This window comes from Argiope bruennichi, chromosome 9 (genome assembly GCF_947563725.1).
Source record: "Argiope bruennichi chromosome 9, qqArgBrue1.1, whole genome shotgun sequence".
NCBI classification, from domain to species: Eukaryota; Metazoa; Arthropoda; class Arachnida; order Araneae; family Araneidae; genus Argiope; species Argiope bruennichi.
The window spans coordinates 41,645,112-41,664,003 of record NC_079159.1 but is presented as its reverse complement, the minus strand read 5'-3'; the positions used below and the strand labels follow the sequence as shown (position 1 = coordinate 41,664,003).

Sequence of the window (18,892 nt, the reverse complement as noted above, 5' to 3'; positions counted from 1 at the left end):
CGTTGCCATTGTTAATTCCTTAATATAACATATAATATTTTTATACGCTTTGTTCAACACATTTTGTTTTAACAAACATCCCATGATGCAAGCTTCTAAATTTCAATAAAATATTTTGTGCTTTAAAAAAGTAACATTCCAACGTTTGCACCTTTTGCTTTTATAAATTATTTTGGTTTTAATATTGAATAATATAGTGTGACTTATTTTATAGTTCTTTGTTCGCATTGAATCGTCATCGTAAGCTCATTGTATAGGTGTGGGCTGTCTGTCGGCTGTAAGTTGTTTACTATGCATTACATTCCACTTTAATTGATGGATTAAGACTGTCGTATTGTTGTTTAACCAAGTTAATTAGATTTAAAAGTAAGTCATTACAGACTATTTAATGCATGTTAAGTTGAATTTTGTTTCTTTCTAAATAGTTTAATTATATCTGTCATTACTCAAGTGCATTGACATTACGAACTCTCAATTACATTGCTGTCAAACGTGTGCTTTGAAAGTTATCTGTGTATAAATTATGCTCAGTGTCGGTTTTTATTTAAAAATTTATTTACATTTTTATTTTTTAAAAATACTTATTCTGCTTTAAAACATTGTTTGAATTGATTCAGAGTTCAGAAATAAGATATGAGAAGAAAGGGATTGTTCGCATATTGTAGTGCATGTTAATGATTATATCTGGCACATATTTCGTACTATAAGATATATTTATCATCGACACTTTGAAGTAAGTTAACGAAAAATGAAATAAGCAATTTTAACTAGGTGCATAGATTGTTTCTTTATTTATGCGTGTATGCTAAAAAATATTTAATAATTTAAATTTAAATCTGGTGTTTCTTACTTCAAAATGTCAAAAAATGTTTGCTATATTATTTTTATCAACTGGTATTATTTTTTTTTCTCATTTTATGAATATCGTTTTACATAGAGGCGTTATTTTATGTATTATATTCATTTTTTGAGTATTTTGAGCAAAGGAAAATGTCAATTATTATATGCATTTTGCAAAAGCGATTAAGGAAATGACTTAATTTCTTTTTCAATCATTTAAAATTCTTAGAAATTATTTAATGCATTGTCCATTTACATTTTTTTTTCTTTTCTTTTTTAGATGTCATTCCGAATTGTAAGAAATAGTAGATTTCGGCACGTTTTTGCTCAACCTTCGAAAAGGGATAATTGTTATGATAACATCAAAATCACAAAGAGTTCATGGGATTCTAATTTCTGTGCAGTGAATCCAAAATTTTTAGCTATTGTTATAGAAGCTGCTGGAGGTGGTGCCTTTCTTGTTATTCCATTACAGAAAGTAAGTGATAACTGAATTCTAGAATACTTTTGTGTGACTTCATAATTCTTTTACTTGATTTATTTAATTTAATGTGCAAAAAAAAAACTTTTTTTTTAGACTGGACGTATAGATGTGAATTATCCTCTAGTCAGTGGACATAAAGGTGCTGTTTTGGATATAGCTTGGTGTCCATTTAATGATAATGTCATAGCAAGTGCTAGTGAGGATGGCATTGTACGTGTCTGGTGCATTCCTGAAGGAGGTTTGACTCGATCCCTTACTGAACCTGCAGTTGAATTATTTGGTCATCAAAGGCGATGTGGAGTAGTAGTATGGCATCCGTCTGCTAATAATATTCTCCTGAGTGCAGGTAATATTTTTGAGGCATTGTTATTTGTAAGATGTGAATCTTCAAACAAAAAAATTAAATTAGATTATTGTAATTTTGGATACATTTTGATTGAAATGGGATAGCTGATATTAGTCATGTATTTAAAAAAATATTTATGTGCATAATTAATTTCTATAAAAATAATGTATATTTATCAGACGTCTTTTTATTTTGCAAAAAAATATTAAATAAATTTTAAAAGTTCCTTGTTGTGGTTAAAATTCAATTTTTATAATAATAAAGTAGTTCTATAATAATTGAAATGTGTACTAAGTGTAGTAATCTTATATATTGAAATTGGGTTAAAAATGATATATTTTGTGCAAAATTATATTTCTTGGTGAACTTGGAGCAACATGTAAAATAATTTGGATATAACTTAGCCTCAACAGCTATCCTGTTAAAAAAGCACCAACATTAATTTTTATGGAAATCTTGGTTTTAATTAAATACTGAATGGTATTTAACTAAAAATTCATTTAAAAAAGCTGGCCATTTGTGAATTTGTGCATTATCTGAATTTATCACTCCTTTGCAGAAATATAATCAGTGTAGTTCTCAGTTAAATAAATGTTTGCTATTGAATTAAGGTTAAAAATTTACTTATTCTAATCTTCTTTTGTTGAAAGTTGCTATAATTTCTAAACAAATATTAGAAGCTGAAATATAAATTAGTAATGTGAAATTGTTCTAGGTAGGTTTTTGCTCAGATTCCTATATAAAGTCAATTATAAATTTGTAGTGTGTGCTAGTAAGCTTGATATTTTCAAATTTGCTAAATGTGGATTATGTGTCAGATTTGTTAAATGTGGGATGCAGTATTAGCTTAGTTATAATTCTTACCTGCAGTAGATGCAGTTGAAGTTAACCTGTTTCATATATTTAGATTATTAATTATCTAATATTTTACTGTTGGGCAAAAATTATAATTAATTTATTCGTGTTTTATCTTAAATGTAGGTATTTTATTTTGTAAGTAAAAAGCAAAAGTATTTCAAATTAATGTATTATTTCAAGTGCTGGATTATTATAGATCAGAATAAGATATTGTATTCTACATTCTTGCTTATTTGCTTTTGCAATGTTATATAGTGATAACAAACATAATATTTGAGAAAACTGAGAAAAAAAATTAAGAGTTTTTATTAAATAAGTAACAGTTTAAGCAATATATATATATTTCTCTTGTATTGCAGTGGATGCAGCTTAATGTGATCATTCTGGAACCTATCAGTTTGGATAACATAAACCAATAAATAATATTAAATGAATTGGGGGGATCGACTTGTGCATTTTTAGACATTGGTTCAGGACTTTTGGATTTTGATAATATAAAGCAAGTGATAACATTGACCGCAATTGCATTGACATCAATTGTATTTAATACCTTTTATTTTCTGCTCATATGCATGCTTTATATTTCAAATTTCTCCTTCTCTCTCTTGAACTCTTGAGATGTTTCACTCAAGAAAAGTTTTTGCTAAGTGTTCAGTCAGTGCATGACAATTCCATAAATGACGAAGCAGGAGTTGAACTTTCATAGGTTTATTTTCACACATATATGGACACGGACATTTCTAAGCTACCACACAAACACATCACAACACAAAAGACGGGAGAGAGAGTATGTACATGTCGCCAGGTCGGCGTCTCGAGTACATCTGGTTAGGGGAACAGAATTTCCCCTTTTCTCCACCGGAGGGAGTCAAAACTCTAACACTAAGTCTAGATTTAAATCAATTTTTATAACTTCAATTTTTACTTTAAAATTGTATGTATTTTTAATCATTATTTGTAGGAGCTGACTGTAAAGTCAGAATTTGGAATGTTGGTACTGGGGAAACGATTGCTCAAATGGACCATCCAGATTTGATATTCCATTGTTGTTGGAACTGGAATGGTAGTCGTCTCGTGACTACTTGTAAAGATAAAAAAATCAGAGTGTTTGATCCACGTACTGGTAAACTCAAAGTTGTAAGTAATAATATTTGTATATTCTTTTACTTCTTCTAATGTTATTATAAGTTTTAATGTGTAATTATTAATGATGAATGTATAAAACTATGAAAGGGTCAGTGTATTAGATCATTTTTATTTCTATATTTTCAAAAGAAATTTTAAATCATTTTTATGATTAAATAAACCCACCCCAAGTCTTTTTTTTTATCATAATTTCTTTATCTTGTTATTGATACTTTTTTTTTTATATTTCCCTTGTCTTTCACTGATTAAAGAGCTTGTTCTGAATGAGAGATATCGTTATAACTATTAAAATTTTGTGTGCAATCTTTTTTTCCTTAAAACTTTTAATTATTTTTCTGAATATTGTAATTTTTTAATGCACTTAAATGGAATATTTTTAAAAAATTTAATTTTGATATTCTTAGGAAGCAAATGGTCATGATGGAGCTAAGCCACAAAAAGCTATCTATTTAAGAAATGGTCATTTATTAACTGTAGGATTTTCTAGAATGAGCGAAAGACAATATGCTTTGAGAAAAGAGGCAAGTAGAAATCAATTCGTTATTATTAAATCCATATTTTGGAAAGAATTTATTTGAATTTGAGATATTAAGTTTATATAAAACAAAGCATTATTGGTTATAGCTATAGTTTTCAAAATTAATGCTATTTTTTTTCTTTTATGGGCAATTTTGAATATTATTATTTTTATTCTAGAGTGCTATTTCTGATCCTATCATCCTAGAAACTTTAGATACAACAAATGGTGTACTCTTCCCCTTTTATGATCCAGATGTAAACCTCCTTTATTTATGTGCCAAGGTAAATCATTTTCTTTTACAAGAAAACTAGACCCTTGTTGATGCATTTTGAATCATATTTAACCTATTTTCTCTATTTCTTTCGCTTTTAATATTTATTTTCATGAAGAAACAGTACTATTATTACAGTTTTTGCTGAAATAAGAATTGCAGAAAAATACAATTTTCCTTTAAAATAATTTCAAAAATCAATGAAAAAGCAATTTATATTTTGTTTCTCAAACTGTATTCAATAGACAATGATAGAATTTCAATTTTTTTTAATTTTGTGTACATTAGTCTAATCACCTCTACTAAAGCTTACAGAACCATAATTATTTGTTTGAAAAGGACAGTAATTTTTTTATGGTTATGTATTTTAAATTGAATTTAATAAGTATGCTAAAGATATTGTATTATGTTCAAATATTAAAGAATTTGATTTCCTAAGTAAAAATTGTTTTATAATGTGTTTTCTGCTTTTAAATGGTCTAATAATTTGTTTCTAGGGTGACAGTAATATACGTTATTTTGAAATAACAGATGAAGCTCCATATATTCACTACATTAGTACTTATCAATCTAGTGAGCCTCAGAGAGGAATGGGTATGATGCCAAAAAGAGGATGTGATGTAAGAAATTGTGAAATTGCAAGGTAAGTATTTAATTTTGTGAACACATTTAGTAGACAGTTCTGTGTATTTATTTATAAATATACAAGTAGCATGCATTAAATAGTTGTAGATAATCTTGCTATTTCTTTGTATTTGTTTCATAACAATCTGAATTCATTGTGTTATAAAGAATCTCTGATAATAACTTAAGCTACTTGTGGATTATACTAAGCATTATAAAAATAGATAAATGAAATATACATTTTGATTTGAAAAATTTAGCATTTTTTATACCAATAAAAATGTGAGAAGTACATTTCTCATTTTTAAAGAATTTTCAAAGTAATTAAATGCATAACTTTCACTTTCTTTAATTTTTTCTACATCAGACAGTAAATTATTCCTATCCAGCCAGTGCTATATACACAATACTGTTCAATAATGATTAGTATTTGATCTTATTGGGAATTATGTATAATTTTTTGATGTTTTTTATATATTAACTGTGTAAAAATATCTCTAAAAGTTTGTTTACTGTGAACATGGAAAAATTATATTAATAATATCTTTTTGTTCTAATATAAAAAATACTCCTTTATAAAAAATTAAATTTTGATAAAATTATAAAATATAGATCTTTACTTTAAAAAGAAATAAAGATGTGAACTGTGACAAATGTCTTTTTATATAATTGAAGAATATGATTTTTTGAGGAATATTCTATCTTTCACACGCTATTGCAAAATTCTTTTAAGGTTATATTGATTTGGTTGTGTAATTTTTCCCAGTTAATTACAGCTTTAAATACAAATGTCTTAATGATCTGATAATTAATGATGATGAATTTAGTTTTTAAAAAAATACAGTGTACATCAATAAGCAAAATTTTGAACTAACAATGGGATTATTTTATAGGTTAAATTAAATTATATAATTGACCAGAACAGCCATATTTAGAAGAGCTGTAAAACTTTTTTTTTTTATCATTGTTTACATCTGAAGTTAAAATCTCAATTGCTTTGAGACTTTAAAGAAAGTGATCAATCAATGCTTTGTGAAAAAACTTCTCAATATGAGAAAAAAAATCAGTAGCATCTTAATGGTTTAAATTAAAAGTATTGTTTTTAACTATATTAAAAAAATTATCTGAATTGGGATGTTGGAGAATAACAATCCAGCTAGTTTTCATCGGATTTTTTTGAATTTTCAAATGATGTAAAAATTGAGATTTTGATCTTTACTGAAAATATTGAGACAAATCACCGAATTGTGCTTCAAACTATATTTATTCTGAATTTGGTCCTAATAATTGTCCTTTTTATTACCAACAGACATCTCACTCTTTTGTTATCATTATTATTATTATTGAAGATTCATCACTTCTATTAAATAGTATTCATGAAACATTTTTTTCAGAAAAGATTGTTTCATAGATTTCCTTAAATTGCAACTTCCAGTTCTGCTAAAGATAATGCTGATTAAAACTTAAAATTTCTCATATATTTTATACAGTTTTGACATTTCAGACATGACTGTAAGCTTTAAGTGGAATTAATAAACCGAGAACAAAAATATTCTATTATTAATGACAGTAAAGTTACATAGTATGCAAATGAATTATTAAAAGTCCAGAAAATCTATCTTAATAATCTTGAATAATTTATTATGGTCTTCTAAAACTTTATATATTTTTTAAAAATACACTATTCAAAATATTATGCAGGTACTAATTTTTTTCATTAACTATTGTCACCTTAGATTTTATAAGCTGCATTCCCGTGGATTGTGTGAAGTTATAGCTTTCACTGTGCCAAGAAAAGTGAGTATTTGTCATCCACATATGTTTTACAGATCTACAGTTTAATAATAATGTATATTTTCCTATCTGCTTTTTCTACAAAAAAATTGAAGGACAGGGAGGGCTGTTTTAAGATATTTTTGGGGGGCTACTTTTTAAAAAAGAATACTTTAGAAATTAAACTTTTGTTTAGTTTTATTTGAATATTAAGAAAGTTATTTTTTAAAAATCAATAATATTTTAATGTGTTGGTTACATTAATTTATTTCTAAAATATGATTAGTAAATCAATTTTTTTTACTGTAGGCAACTGTATGAAATATAAATAAAAGAAATAAACTAGAAGCTTTCAATCTGCAATTTTGCAAAGTAGCTTTAATGAGGCTTTATAAATATTTTCTATGAAATGTTAAATTTCCTTTTATGTGCAAAGTATAATGCCAGTATAACAATTTATAAATATATATAATATGTGTGTTCAAATGCATTTATAAAATGCTTTAATCTCTTAATAAACTAAACATATTTTCATATTACATCATTTTGAATATATCTTTACTTATTCTTTTTTTCCAGTCCGATCTCTTCCAAGATGATTTGTATCCAGACACTCTTGCTGATACTCCTGCTTTATCAGCTGATGAATGGGTCGAAGGAAAAGATGCTGATCCAATTCTGGTAAGGAGTTCTATATTTATCTAATTGCTCTTCCAGTAATATTTCTATGTTGCTTCTTAAAACACTTATTATTATTATTTGAATTTTTTATTATTATTATTCATGAAAGCTTTGTAGCCAGTTATTTTGATAAATTAACTTTAGGCTCTTAGAAAGTATTTTTTAAGGTAAGTGACTCATGACTTAATACATTTTGATCTGTAGTCAACATTTTGAGATCTCAAGAATATTCATGCATGGGGTTTTTTTTTTAAAAAAAACGTGAAGATAATTGCATAACTTGCTTTTTAGCTAAACTGGAAAATAGGTTAAATGATGGTTAATTAATTAAAATTAAATTAAAGGTTGAATGATGAAAATTCAATTATTTTTATTGTGCTTTGTTGGTGAAAAGCTAAAAATGTCTATCAATAATCAGTGCTTATATCATATAACAGCTTATTGAATGAAAATATAAAAAATTGATATATTGTGGTCACATAATGGCATAGAAATTGGTTTATTATCCAGAACATGTAGGCAGTGAACATTGACCATTGCATTTAAACAATTTGAAAGTACATTTAATTAAAGAAGGAAAAGGTGTATAATTTAGATTATTTTGTGTTGAACCTTGTTATTGGAAGGAAGGTGACTAATAACTAATGCTTCTGAATAATTCAGAATCACCAGCAGTGTTATATTCTAGTATTTGTAACATTTCAAACAAATGAAGTTTAGCATGGGCAAATTAAGAGATTATTTTGATTGAATTTCAGCTGAAAATAACTGATAACTTATAAACATGTTCTAAAAGGGAAAAACAATGAATTTATACAGATCACCTGATCAGTTAATAAATCAGTTCCTTATGATCATAGAGACCCCTATATCTTGAAAAAAGGTTTCAACTGATAAGGCTATTGTGCCAAAGATATAATTCTCTCACTTGTAACAATTCATAAGAGTACCCATTTATAATGTGTTTATCTATATCACCATCATACTGAGGCTAAATTGGCCAAGTATTCTCTGCATTAAAGAGAGCAATTTCCTTAAAGTAAGCAGCAAGTAATGTGACAAAGTTTGTAGCAGTTATCATCCAGAAAAAAGACTAGTATCACATCTTGGTCAGTGGCCAAATTCTACTTTCTATACTTGAAATAGGAATTATATCTACTGTCACATTGTTGTTTTGCTGTATTATTTCATCTTTCTCTCTTTTTGGGCTTCTGCCAGTGATAATTTTATATTTATTGATGGCAATGCATCCATTGACTAATGGGGAGAAATGACTTGAACATTGCTGTATAATGCATAAAATAAATCGGTCATTCCTCAATGTTAATGTTGTATGAACTTAACAAATATTATAATGCATTATTAACATCATTTTATAAAATTATATTTAGATATGATAATGTTAACTCAAATTAAATTTGTATTTTGTTTTTGCTCTTACTTATGATTAAGAATTGTACTGCTTCTTGCATTACAATTTATAATGCATTAATTTTCAGTTTTACAGCTCAAGATATAAAGTTATTTGTGACTAAATACTTTGCATCCTTTTCTAATTTGGGAAAAATGGCTGTTAATTTTTGCATGATAAAACACTTAACTATTGGGAAAATCTTAATATTTGAAAGATTAATTTTAAGAGCTTATTTTTTAAAGTTTGGAAATGTTTTCAATTTATTATACATATTTCTTAATCAAAGATGAAAAAATAAAACCCTTCATGTTGGGTTGCTGCTTTAACACTGTGCCATTTGATAAACCACATTGGTGTTCTGTAAAAAGTATCTATAGGTAAAATTATCTGAACTTGTCCTACCAGTGCCAAACAAAAGAATCTTGATTAGATGTGTAAATTACAAAGTATTAATGAAATAATTGCCAGATCTTGATAGTCTAAGCTAGTTGATTATTAGTTACTGAACTTGAAAAATAAATCCAGCTATTCAAAAATAGAGATATTGAGGCAGACATGTTGCATGCTGGTATAATTTAAGGTGAAAATAAAGTATGAAACAAAGCATAAAATAAAAACAAAAGAAAAAACATCAAAGAAGTAAAAAAAAAAAAAAAAAGTGCAAAATATCTGGCATTCTTAAGTAGACCTTAATAGACTACTATTGATATTCCTTTGCCGATTTTTCAAGGTGTTAAATTATTTTACAAACAGCAATCAGCAAGGACATCAAAAATAAATGCTCAAATGTTACCGTCGGACATTGTCTAATCATTCCTACTTCCATTATTAAAATGTAGGATTACTGAAAAGCAGTGATGAATTGAAGTTCCAAGCAAGTAAGAATAGCAATGAATACTCAAAGAAATATGAGTGGCAAAACTGCCATTCATATATTTTGATTATTCATTGCTGAAAGGAAAATGGCTTGGGACCATATTGAATCAAAATTTATTGTGGCTGAATTCATCATAAGACATAATGTTTTACAAGCAATGATTCATTAATACAATGTTGATGAATCAATTCTTTTGGCACATTATTGAAAATCAACAAAGTCCTTGTATTAGTGTGCTTATTTTTTGCATGACTGACTATACAGGTAGAGTAACTTATATGAATTCAATAGAAAGTATACCGATTGTTTTAGTATGAAATCTTGCTGCTTGCTCATATTTTGGAACATACAAGTTGTCTCATATCTAATGATTAAAAGAAGAGTAGAGGGAAATAGCTTCAAAATCTGCTTGAACACATTGTTTAAAGCATACCACGTTGTGTCAAAAGTAGCATTGCTTGAAATTTGTAGATTTATCTTCTAGTGTATGTTATTTAGTTTTAGTTTTATCATACTAAAATAATAGGTGTATTTTTGCAATCCATTGTAATAAATTCTGGCCATTTATGCTGATAAAAGCATAGTATTTGCTTGCTTTCAGAAATAAGCTAAAATAGTTTTCAATGGAAATGTTTTTAATATAAACTTTTAATTATGTTTTTCATAGATGTCTTTGAAGGAAGGGTATGTGCCTTCAAAAAAACAAGATTTGAAGCCTATTACAAAATCCAATCTTCTTGATAATATGCCTAAGAAAAATAACCCAACAACTGCTGCTCCAAGTTCTGTAAGTACCTAGAGTTAAAACTTTCAGTATATACACATTCTTATTAAACGTCTCATAGTTTTTATATAAATATTGTGTAATTTTTCATAGCCATGTTTGATTTTGTTTGATAAAATCGGATGTATAATGTATTAACATCAAAATGATATTTAGTGAAGATTTCATGAATTTTTAATGTAAGGAGAATTTTTTTTTTCAAACAAATCTTTAGTTATATAACTTAATTATATTTCAAATTTTCAAGAATTCATTTGAGACTGCATGAGTATATTTCACAAATGGATGAAATTGCCATATATTGAAACAAAATTACCAAAGAACATTTTGTCAGTTTTTTTTTTAAATTGTATAATAGTTCAGTTTTCTACTAGTACAGTTATGTTATTATTAGCCAACGTATAATGTTTCTAAACTATAATTGCGCAATAATTTTGTTAACCAAGTTGAAAACAAAATAAATCATAATGATAAATATATAAAAGAGCTGTAGAACAAATGTTTATAAATACTCACTCTGCATCATACTTGATATTTAAATGCAATAAATGTGAGTTGGTATTATTTCTTAATTTATAAAACAATCTATTTGATTTTTCTAGAAACTTGATGAGCTTTTAGAAGAGGTGAAGAAATTGAAATCAACTATTCAAAAGCATGAACTTCGGATCTTTGACCTCGAAAAGAAGTTAGAGAGCAGATCTGGGCAAATGAACTTTCTAAAAAAGGCTCAAACCAATAATCATGGAGAGAAACATTTAATGCCTGACGAAGTGTGATTCCATTATATAATGTCATTCCATTTTTTTAGTGTGTTTATATATTACAGTTCATTTGCTTTTCTTTCAGGATTGATATTTTTTCATTCCTGTGGCTTATTTGATATATTTAACATCCCATTTTAAAAGTGATTATCATTAATATGTATTAAGATTAAATCCTTTTTTTATTAGTAGTATTGTAAGTATTGTATATTTCTACATAATATTCATTAATTGATTTTGGAAAAGAATTTTAAACATTCCTTCTGACTAATGTACCTCAAACTGTTGTTTGTTGGGTATTTTTAAATAAGATAATTGAATTTATTTTCTGTGTGCAAATATTCTTGAGAAATTTATAATTTAAGAAACCAAAATAAAAAGCAGAAATTCTTAGTAATCTGCACTATATGCTCATACTTCTTAAGCAATAGGAGGGACTGACTTATTGCAGAAGTTTCTTATGATATTTTGAGAAGATATTACTAAGATACTTTTTATGGAGCATTTGAAATTGTTTGCAACTTAATTATTTATTAATAGATAAATTTATTTCAGTTTAGGATTTATCTGTTTCGATTCTAATAAATCTGATTTTTGTATAAATTCTTATGCTAGCTTTTAGTAATATATTATTGTCTTGTTTATTGTGTGGGGAGGGGCCAAAAATTGCAATTCATATTTTGTTTGTAGATATTACATTCAATAGATTCTGTGAATTTTTTTCTTTTTCTCTGATTTATTAAATATTAAATTCACCTTATGTAATGTTTATTGGATTCTGTTTGATAGACCTGTTTTTTTTAATGATAAAAATAAATTTTTGCAACCAATGTTTATGAAATTGTATATACATTGAAGAGAATTGTCTAATGAAACAACTTATTTTGACCTCTGCAATAAGAGTTTATTTCACTTGGTAATAAAATTAGTTTAAGATTAATATATCAAGAAATCAATTATTATATAAATATTATTTTTACAAATGTAGTGAGGTTTAGAGTATTTAATTTAATTGTTATTGTTAATGGAAAAGGATTATATAACTTAGGAACACAAAGTTTAAAGAATCAAGATTTTTGCATCTTAATTTGAGAATTCATCTTTTAAATGAAATTCTAGAAGTTCTCTGAAAATAGAATTGATCATAATTAATTTTATTAAACTGGTATAAGTTATCACTGATGTTAACTTTTCCATTTTGTTGGAAATATGCTATGCTAAAATTGGGGCTTAATTTGAACTGTTTTTATTATGTGCTGATTTTACAATTTGTTCATTCTTAATAATGTGCATTCCAGTTTCCAATTTTTGTTATAAACTTTATGTAGCTTATATATTTTGATATTAAGATTTATCAAGATATTTGTATGCTTTATAATTTGTTTTATTATGAATATCTCAAATTTATATTTTTGTTGGTTGCCAAGAGATGTTAAGTAGTTAATTATTTCATTATTTTTCTCTAGTATAGAAATATATATGGCAATTTTGTTATGTGCAGAATAAATCATTTTAAAATATTTTAATCCAGTGTTGGACTGTAAATGTAACTTTTATATGATTCTCTATGATTTACCATACATCCTATTTCTGTATTTGTTTGGATATCAGATATATACCTTTTTCATTTTAAATTTTATTCATTTTTTTATGATTTTGATAATACATTATTGCTTTTTAATATTATTTGGCATTGTAACCTGTTTGTGGTATTAATCTTTTATGTCTTTGCATAATATAGATTATTGTACATTGAAAATGTATTTTGTTCTTATTACTTTCCTTTAATCATGTATTAATTTTGATTTATTATTATTTATAATATGTGTTTTCTGTATAAAATAATAAGATTTATTTGAAACTTTTGTAAAATGGTTCTGTTTCTTTGATTTAAAAGATATGTACTGGTTATTTGCTTGTTTTTATAATTACTTCTGGTATATTTTGTCATTTTAAGTTTGTTAATGTTATATTTGAATGCTATGTACCTGAAACTGTATTGCATTGCTGAGTTTACACATTATTAATCTTCTCTGATTAACGTTATGACTTATGCTTCTGTTTTAACATTTTTGCCTTATATTTTCTTTAAAAATGTATTTCATGTTGCTGATTTCGATTCATACTTTAAAGTAACATTGTTATGTTTCCAACTTTTGTCTTATTCTAAGAGCTATGCATTCCAGTCTTATTTCAAGATTCTTGTTAAATATTAAACAAGAAACAATAAGGAAAGGTAAAAGGATGTCTTTTGTTACATGATATGAATAGAATAAATAGCATTTTTATATTGCTGAATACAGAGTTATAGCAATTTTCTCTCCTCTACAGTCTAATAATGTGTTCGAGAGTTTTCGAATCTCAACATTTCATTGTAATATTCTTTTCATCTGTTCTTATTTCAAACATTTGAAGGCAAGAACTGATCATTAAGAAATTTAAACAAAAAAGACATTTGCTTTTCACACCAGTGCTAGTCTTTTATTTGTATCACTTGTATAGAGGAAGCATATGACCCAAAAGGGCTGGTATTAGAAGTCTGCTTGTTACTTTTATAGTGTTGTAAAGTCTTTTGTCTTTATGTTCACTTATGGTACAAATGTTATGACATTTTCATTGTAATATTTATTTTCTGTGATATTGTTACCAATACCTTTTGTCAATCGTGTCTTGCTTGTCTCTTTTCTTATACATCACAGAAATACATCATTAAGAATTTACTACAATATTTGTTCTTATTAATTGATATTATTACTTATATAAATCATGCATCCATTTAAAATTTAATCAAGAGATTTTAAGTGTTGCTGATGTATCATCTTCGCATGATAAATTTTATGCAGAAACTATGTGAATTTTTAATTAATCTAATCTTTGCTTAAATAAGAATTTTAGGGTTTATCATCATATAAGGGAATTAATTTGGCTTATATGATGATTAAATGCTGATTATCATATGCATTTTTTTATAATTTAAATATTACTCCCAATTTTCAATATTAAAATTTTTGTTGTATTTTTTAAAAGTATTTAACAAAGTTGTCCTTTTAGAAAATTTCAAATACTCACTTGCTCAAACTCCAAAAACTGAAGAAATAGGCCAGTTTCTTGTTGAAAGAAATTAAATGTTATAATCAATGTAGCCTTATTCAAATAAAGAGCTTCGCTTTATCAGCAAGTTCAGAATGAAAGGTCTGTTTTGCTTTAATTATTGATTTGCTTTATCTGGTATTCTGAATTGCATACTTCTGAAAAGCTGCTGTGTTAGCTTATTTTAATTCATCGATATTTTTCAGTTTTAAATTTTATATATATGCTATTAATAAATGTTTTTTCGTTTTCTTTGCTTGATGACCGATTTTATGTAAATGCTAATCATCAAATGAAAAATCTTTAAAACCAGTGCATATTGTTTCCAACTTTAAGTCTGGGTTTGACCTAATTATAAGAATAGGCTATGTTTTGAAGACTTTCTAAAAGCATGGTATGCTGTGTATTCTGTAATTGCAAGTATTGAATTTTTCATTTATTATTTTCGTTGTAAAAATATTCTATCCTTGGAAGTTATCTTTAGCTTTCTGGCATTTTTCTTGCAGTTGCATGTATATCAATTTATTTGTACACATTTTATGAGTGATGTGAACATATTACATGTGTGTTTGTATATTGTAAGCAAGCTAATATTGATACATGACAAAAACTATCTAGTGTAATATCCTTATTTTAATGCATTATTTTATATGCTAAAAATTGTCCTGTTCAAATCATTTTATGACAAAAAGAAATAAATTACTCTTAATATGATTTTCAGTTACACTTTCATTATATTAAAAATTGAAAAAATAAACTTTCGAAAGCTAATTGGTAATTGCTGAATCTTAGATTTCCTATTTTTAAATCAACAATGTAAAAAAATATATATAATATTTTTCTTTAAAATATGGATACTGCTTCTGCTCCTTATGATATTCATCAATGATATTTCAAGTGATTTAAATGTTCAATTTCGCAAAATTTGGTAACATTATTGCTTCCAAACTTTCTTTTAGTTGATATAGATTCAGCAGTATTTTTACCTTCTGAACGATGTTGCTGTAGTATCGTGCCTATACACAATTAGAATTTCACTTTCCATTGCTTCTGAATTAATCTATTACTGACCTTAGTATTTGGCTGTTTTACTACCTTATTATTTACAATCATTTAAAATAGAATTAGATTAAGCTACTAGTGGGTCTTCCAGTCAGAAATTCTCGGAGAATATTTAGAAAATCCCACTTGAAAATTAATTTCGGGACCACATACATAGAGTACTTAGCTTTTAATCCGTCTTTGACACCAAATTCGATGAGGGTATTGATTGTTAACAAAGGAAAATAGAAATTCTATAATTCATTGGTGACAATTGCTTTGTACCATAATTGCTTGAAACAAAGTATAAACTCGTTATCGAAATCCCTTTTTAAGTAGTTGAGTATTTTGTACCCATAATCTCAGGATTAATAGACTTGATAAATTTGGAACATACACTGAAGTTATTTTGTTTAATGTTTACTTTGAAGGACCTCTAAGCGTTTAGTTTTGAGTAACTGAAGAGATTATTTAATGTATGCTTTACCCTTTTCTTCAAAAATGAAAAAATCGGTATTTATTTCATTTTCAAAATAGAAATGTTATTTCCAAAAATTGAAGCAATTCATAATTTTTTAACTAATAAAACGGATTTAAATTCCTGATTCCAAAAGAACTTTTCACTTCCAAATCGTGAAGAATTTAAATAAATTTTTAACTTTTTCATTATTTACAGAATAAAAGGAATTAATTATTGAAATGAGGAAAAATGAGTCCAATAAATAAAGTTAACTATAAGATTCAATTCAAAACAGAGAACTGAATTAAGAAAAGAAAAGGTTCCGCGCCAAAAGGAAAGAATTCTGTAAAGGAGAAGTAAAAAGTCAGTCAATTTTGATCCCAAATAAAGGTAACGTGTTTTAAGAAAAGAAAGAATTGAAAATGACTTGGACTTATAAAATAGTTAAAAAGTGACAGAGCTTCTCTTGCTTGGTGGAAAGTTGGCAAGACTTGTGTCCGGTTTGTCGCCGAGCACGACAAAATCATGCCAAAAATGAACTATCATGGATGGCTGCAATAAATGGTAACAAACGGCTTTTAGGGTTGTAATAAAAATTTAATGAGATCGTATTTAGCTACCGGACATTAATCTTAAGCCTAGCTGGAAGGTTATCAGATGAACAGCCCAAGATGGCACGAAGACTTTTTTGAACAAGGAATAGCAGGAGTTAGGTGATGCTAGAGAAGTTCATTATGAAAATGAAATATTTTGTAGAAAGACCTGAAAAAAATTTGTAAATAACCCAAACCTTCTTAAATGATGGGCCATTTTTAATGTGCATCGACTGTTAAACGTGCAATTTCCTTAATCTCACAATAGCTAATCCCCAAATTGAGAAATAACAATGTAGAGAGAGTTAAGCCATAGAGCTCTAATCATGGATTTAAGAGAAAGAGATAGTGCTCGATCCCTTATTTGCTCTTGCAAGCTACGTGTTGACTCGAATTGGTACTGTCGCTTCGACACTGACGTTGGTATTAACCATTTTACCCTTTGAACCAGTTGTCATTCTCGTCATCTGACCGCGGTTCAAAATTACGAGTTCCGTTCCAAAATAGCCCTAGAGTTGCTTTAAAGCGGGACGTTAATATAACTAAACCAAACGTAGCCTTTTGCACTCGGAAAGATAATTCGATGCATAATTATTCACTTAATACATAGATCTGTTTACTACTTCAAAAAATAAATACATGCAATTGTTTTAAATTGAGTTTCCCTAAAAAAGGAGTCTACATCTTTTTAATAGTTTAAGTATTTTTAACAATTACAATTAAATAAATAAAATGTCAAAATGATGCACCGTCTTAAATGGTGACTGAGAGAAGACATTCGAGTGCGAAGAGTTAATTTAGAGTTCAGTAACAACCTCGGATCTTATATTCCACCATTAGATAGTATCCAACATTCAACTATCAACTGGCTCATTGCATATGTCATGTTTTTGATAAAAAGAAGAAAGTTTCCATTTCAATTCTGTTTGTAAATACAATAGTATATTTGCTTGCTTTTTTTTTTCCACCAGACGATATAGATATCATTTCACTATATGAATTTTCGCATTTAAATACTTGAAAAGTATCAAGCCAATACAATTTGCGATAAGCAACTATTAATGGAAGAAAATCACGCTATTGTTATGGATTTTCCTCCTCCGGGTTCGCTTTGATAGTGGGTGTATGGTGCGAGAACACAATAAGCAGGCCTCAGTAGAAAGCAACGACGTTTATTTACACAAATACATTAATACAAAGACGACGAGTACACGGATGACAAATATTTACAGCAGAGACGAACACAGGGCAGCACATGATAGCAGCCCACAAGTAGTAATCGTCTACAGCACACGAAGCGGCTAGACAGAATCCAACAGGAAAGGGAATCTTTGGAGCTTCGCTCTACGGTCTCACCAACGGCTGAACTTCTCACTGTCTCCTCGCTATTTCTCACAACTGGTTACTACACAAAAGATACGACGCTGCTTCCACAATAGACAACAGAATTCGGCACACAGAAGTTCAGCACTCGCTCCATGCAACGCTGGAATTCCGCTGTTGCTTCGCTGTCCTCTCAAAGACTCATTACTTGTCGGCGACTCCGACTACGATTCACGACAACGACTCTTGACGACATACCACAGCTTGAGAGTGTCGACCTTTTATAGTTCCAAGGGCCTAAAATCTTCTAGACCAATCAGGCGTATCTCGGTTCCTAATGGACGGATCAACAAAATTCTCAAAGTTTCCAGCATTATCCATTTTGTCATCATATTCGTCACCAAATGGTCGTCAAGTTTGTCGCCAAGCTCTGGGATCACTGACTCGGCATCCGGCAGCATCCAATACAGATGACTGTAAAATGATTTTTCTTATGATAACACTATTCGTGCCGGTTAGCAAAATTACAGATTTGTAATATTATTAAATATTTGATAAAACAATGAAAGCGAATTTAATTTCATTACAACAATAGACTAAATTGTTGGAAATTATTTTTAAGTTTAGAAAAATATTGTATAACACTTAAATTGATATTATTTAAAAGAATTTTTCAACAGCGAAAAATTAGTTTTGTTCAATAAAATTTTTTGGGAGTTATCGCATCAAAATGCCATATATCGCTTAGTTTTTAAACAATTGAATATCTTATAATCTTCTTATATCTTTCTAAAGTGCAATCCCTCTAAGTATATTTTTGTCAAATTTGGTAACATCAAGTCAAATGGTCAGTTCTATAGAAACTAAAAGACATTCTCCTTTATTATTTGCAGATATAGAAAATGCAAATCAAGTGTAGTGGCATTATATGAAAGGAACCTGAATCAGGATTTGAACCCAAATATAGCGGGCTTATCACACGAAATACACTGAAAGAGGAAAA

General features: G+C 27.7%; 1 protein-coding gene across 1 annotated transcript; it reads left to right on the top strand.

Annotated features, from left to right (window-relative positions):
* Positions 1 to 243: 243 nt before the first annotated feature.
* On the top strand, positions 244 to 15,186 carry LOC129984302 (coronin-6-like). Its single transcript, XM_056094160.1, has 11 exons — positions 244 to 366; positions 1,121 to 1,318; positions 1,418 to 1,670; positions 3,490 to 3,665; positions 4,079 to 4,195; positions 4,371 to 4,475; positions 4,963 to 5,108; positions 6,826 to 6,886; positions 7,442 to 7,543; positions 10,502 to 10,621; positions 11,221 to 15,186. Exons 2-11 carry the CDS (start codon positions 1,121 to 1,123, stop codon positions 11,395 to 11,397), a joined length of 1,455 nt encoding a protein of 484 aa, XP_055950135.1. The 5' UTR covers positions 244 to 366; the 3' UTR covers positions 11,398 to 15,186.
* The last annotated feature ends 3,706 nt before the right edge of the window (positions 15,187 to 18,892 follow it).

Bases quoted from the DNA above. Each gene is read 5' to 3' on its own strand.
- LOC129984302 (XM_056094160.1), top strand. From the start codon at position 1,121: ATGTCATTCCGAATTGTAAGAAATAGTAGATTTCGGCACGTTTTTGCT. The intron at 4,196-4,370 runs GCAAGTAGAAAT...TTTTTATTCTAG, and splicing joins AATATGCTTTGAGAAAAGAG to AGTGCTATTTCTGATCCTAT. The intron at 7,544-10,501 runs GTAAGGAGTTCT...TGTTTTTCATAG, and splicing joins AAGATGCTGATCCAATTCTG to ATGTCTTTGAAGGAAGGGTA.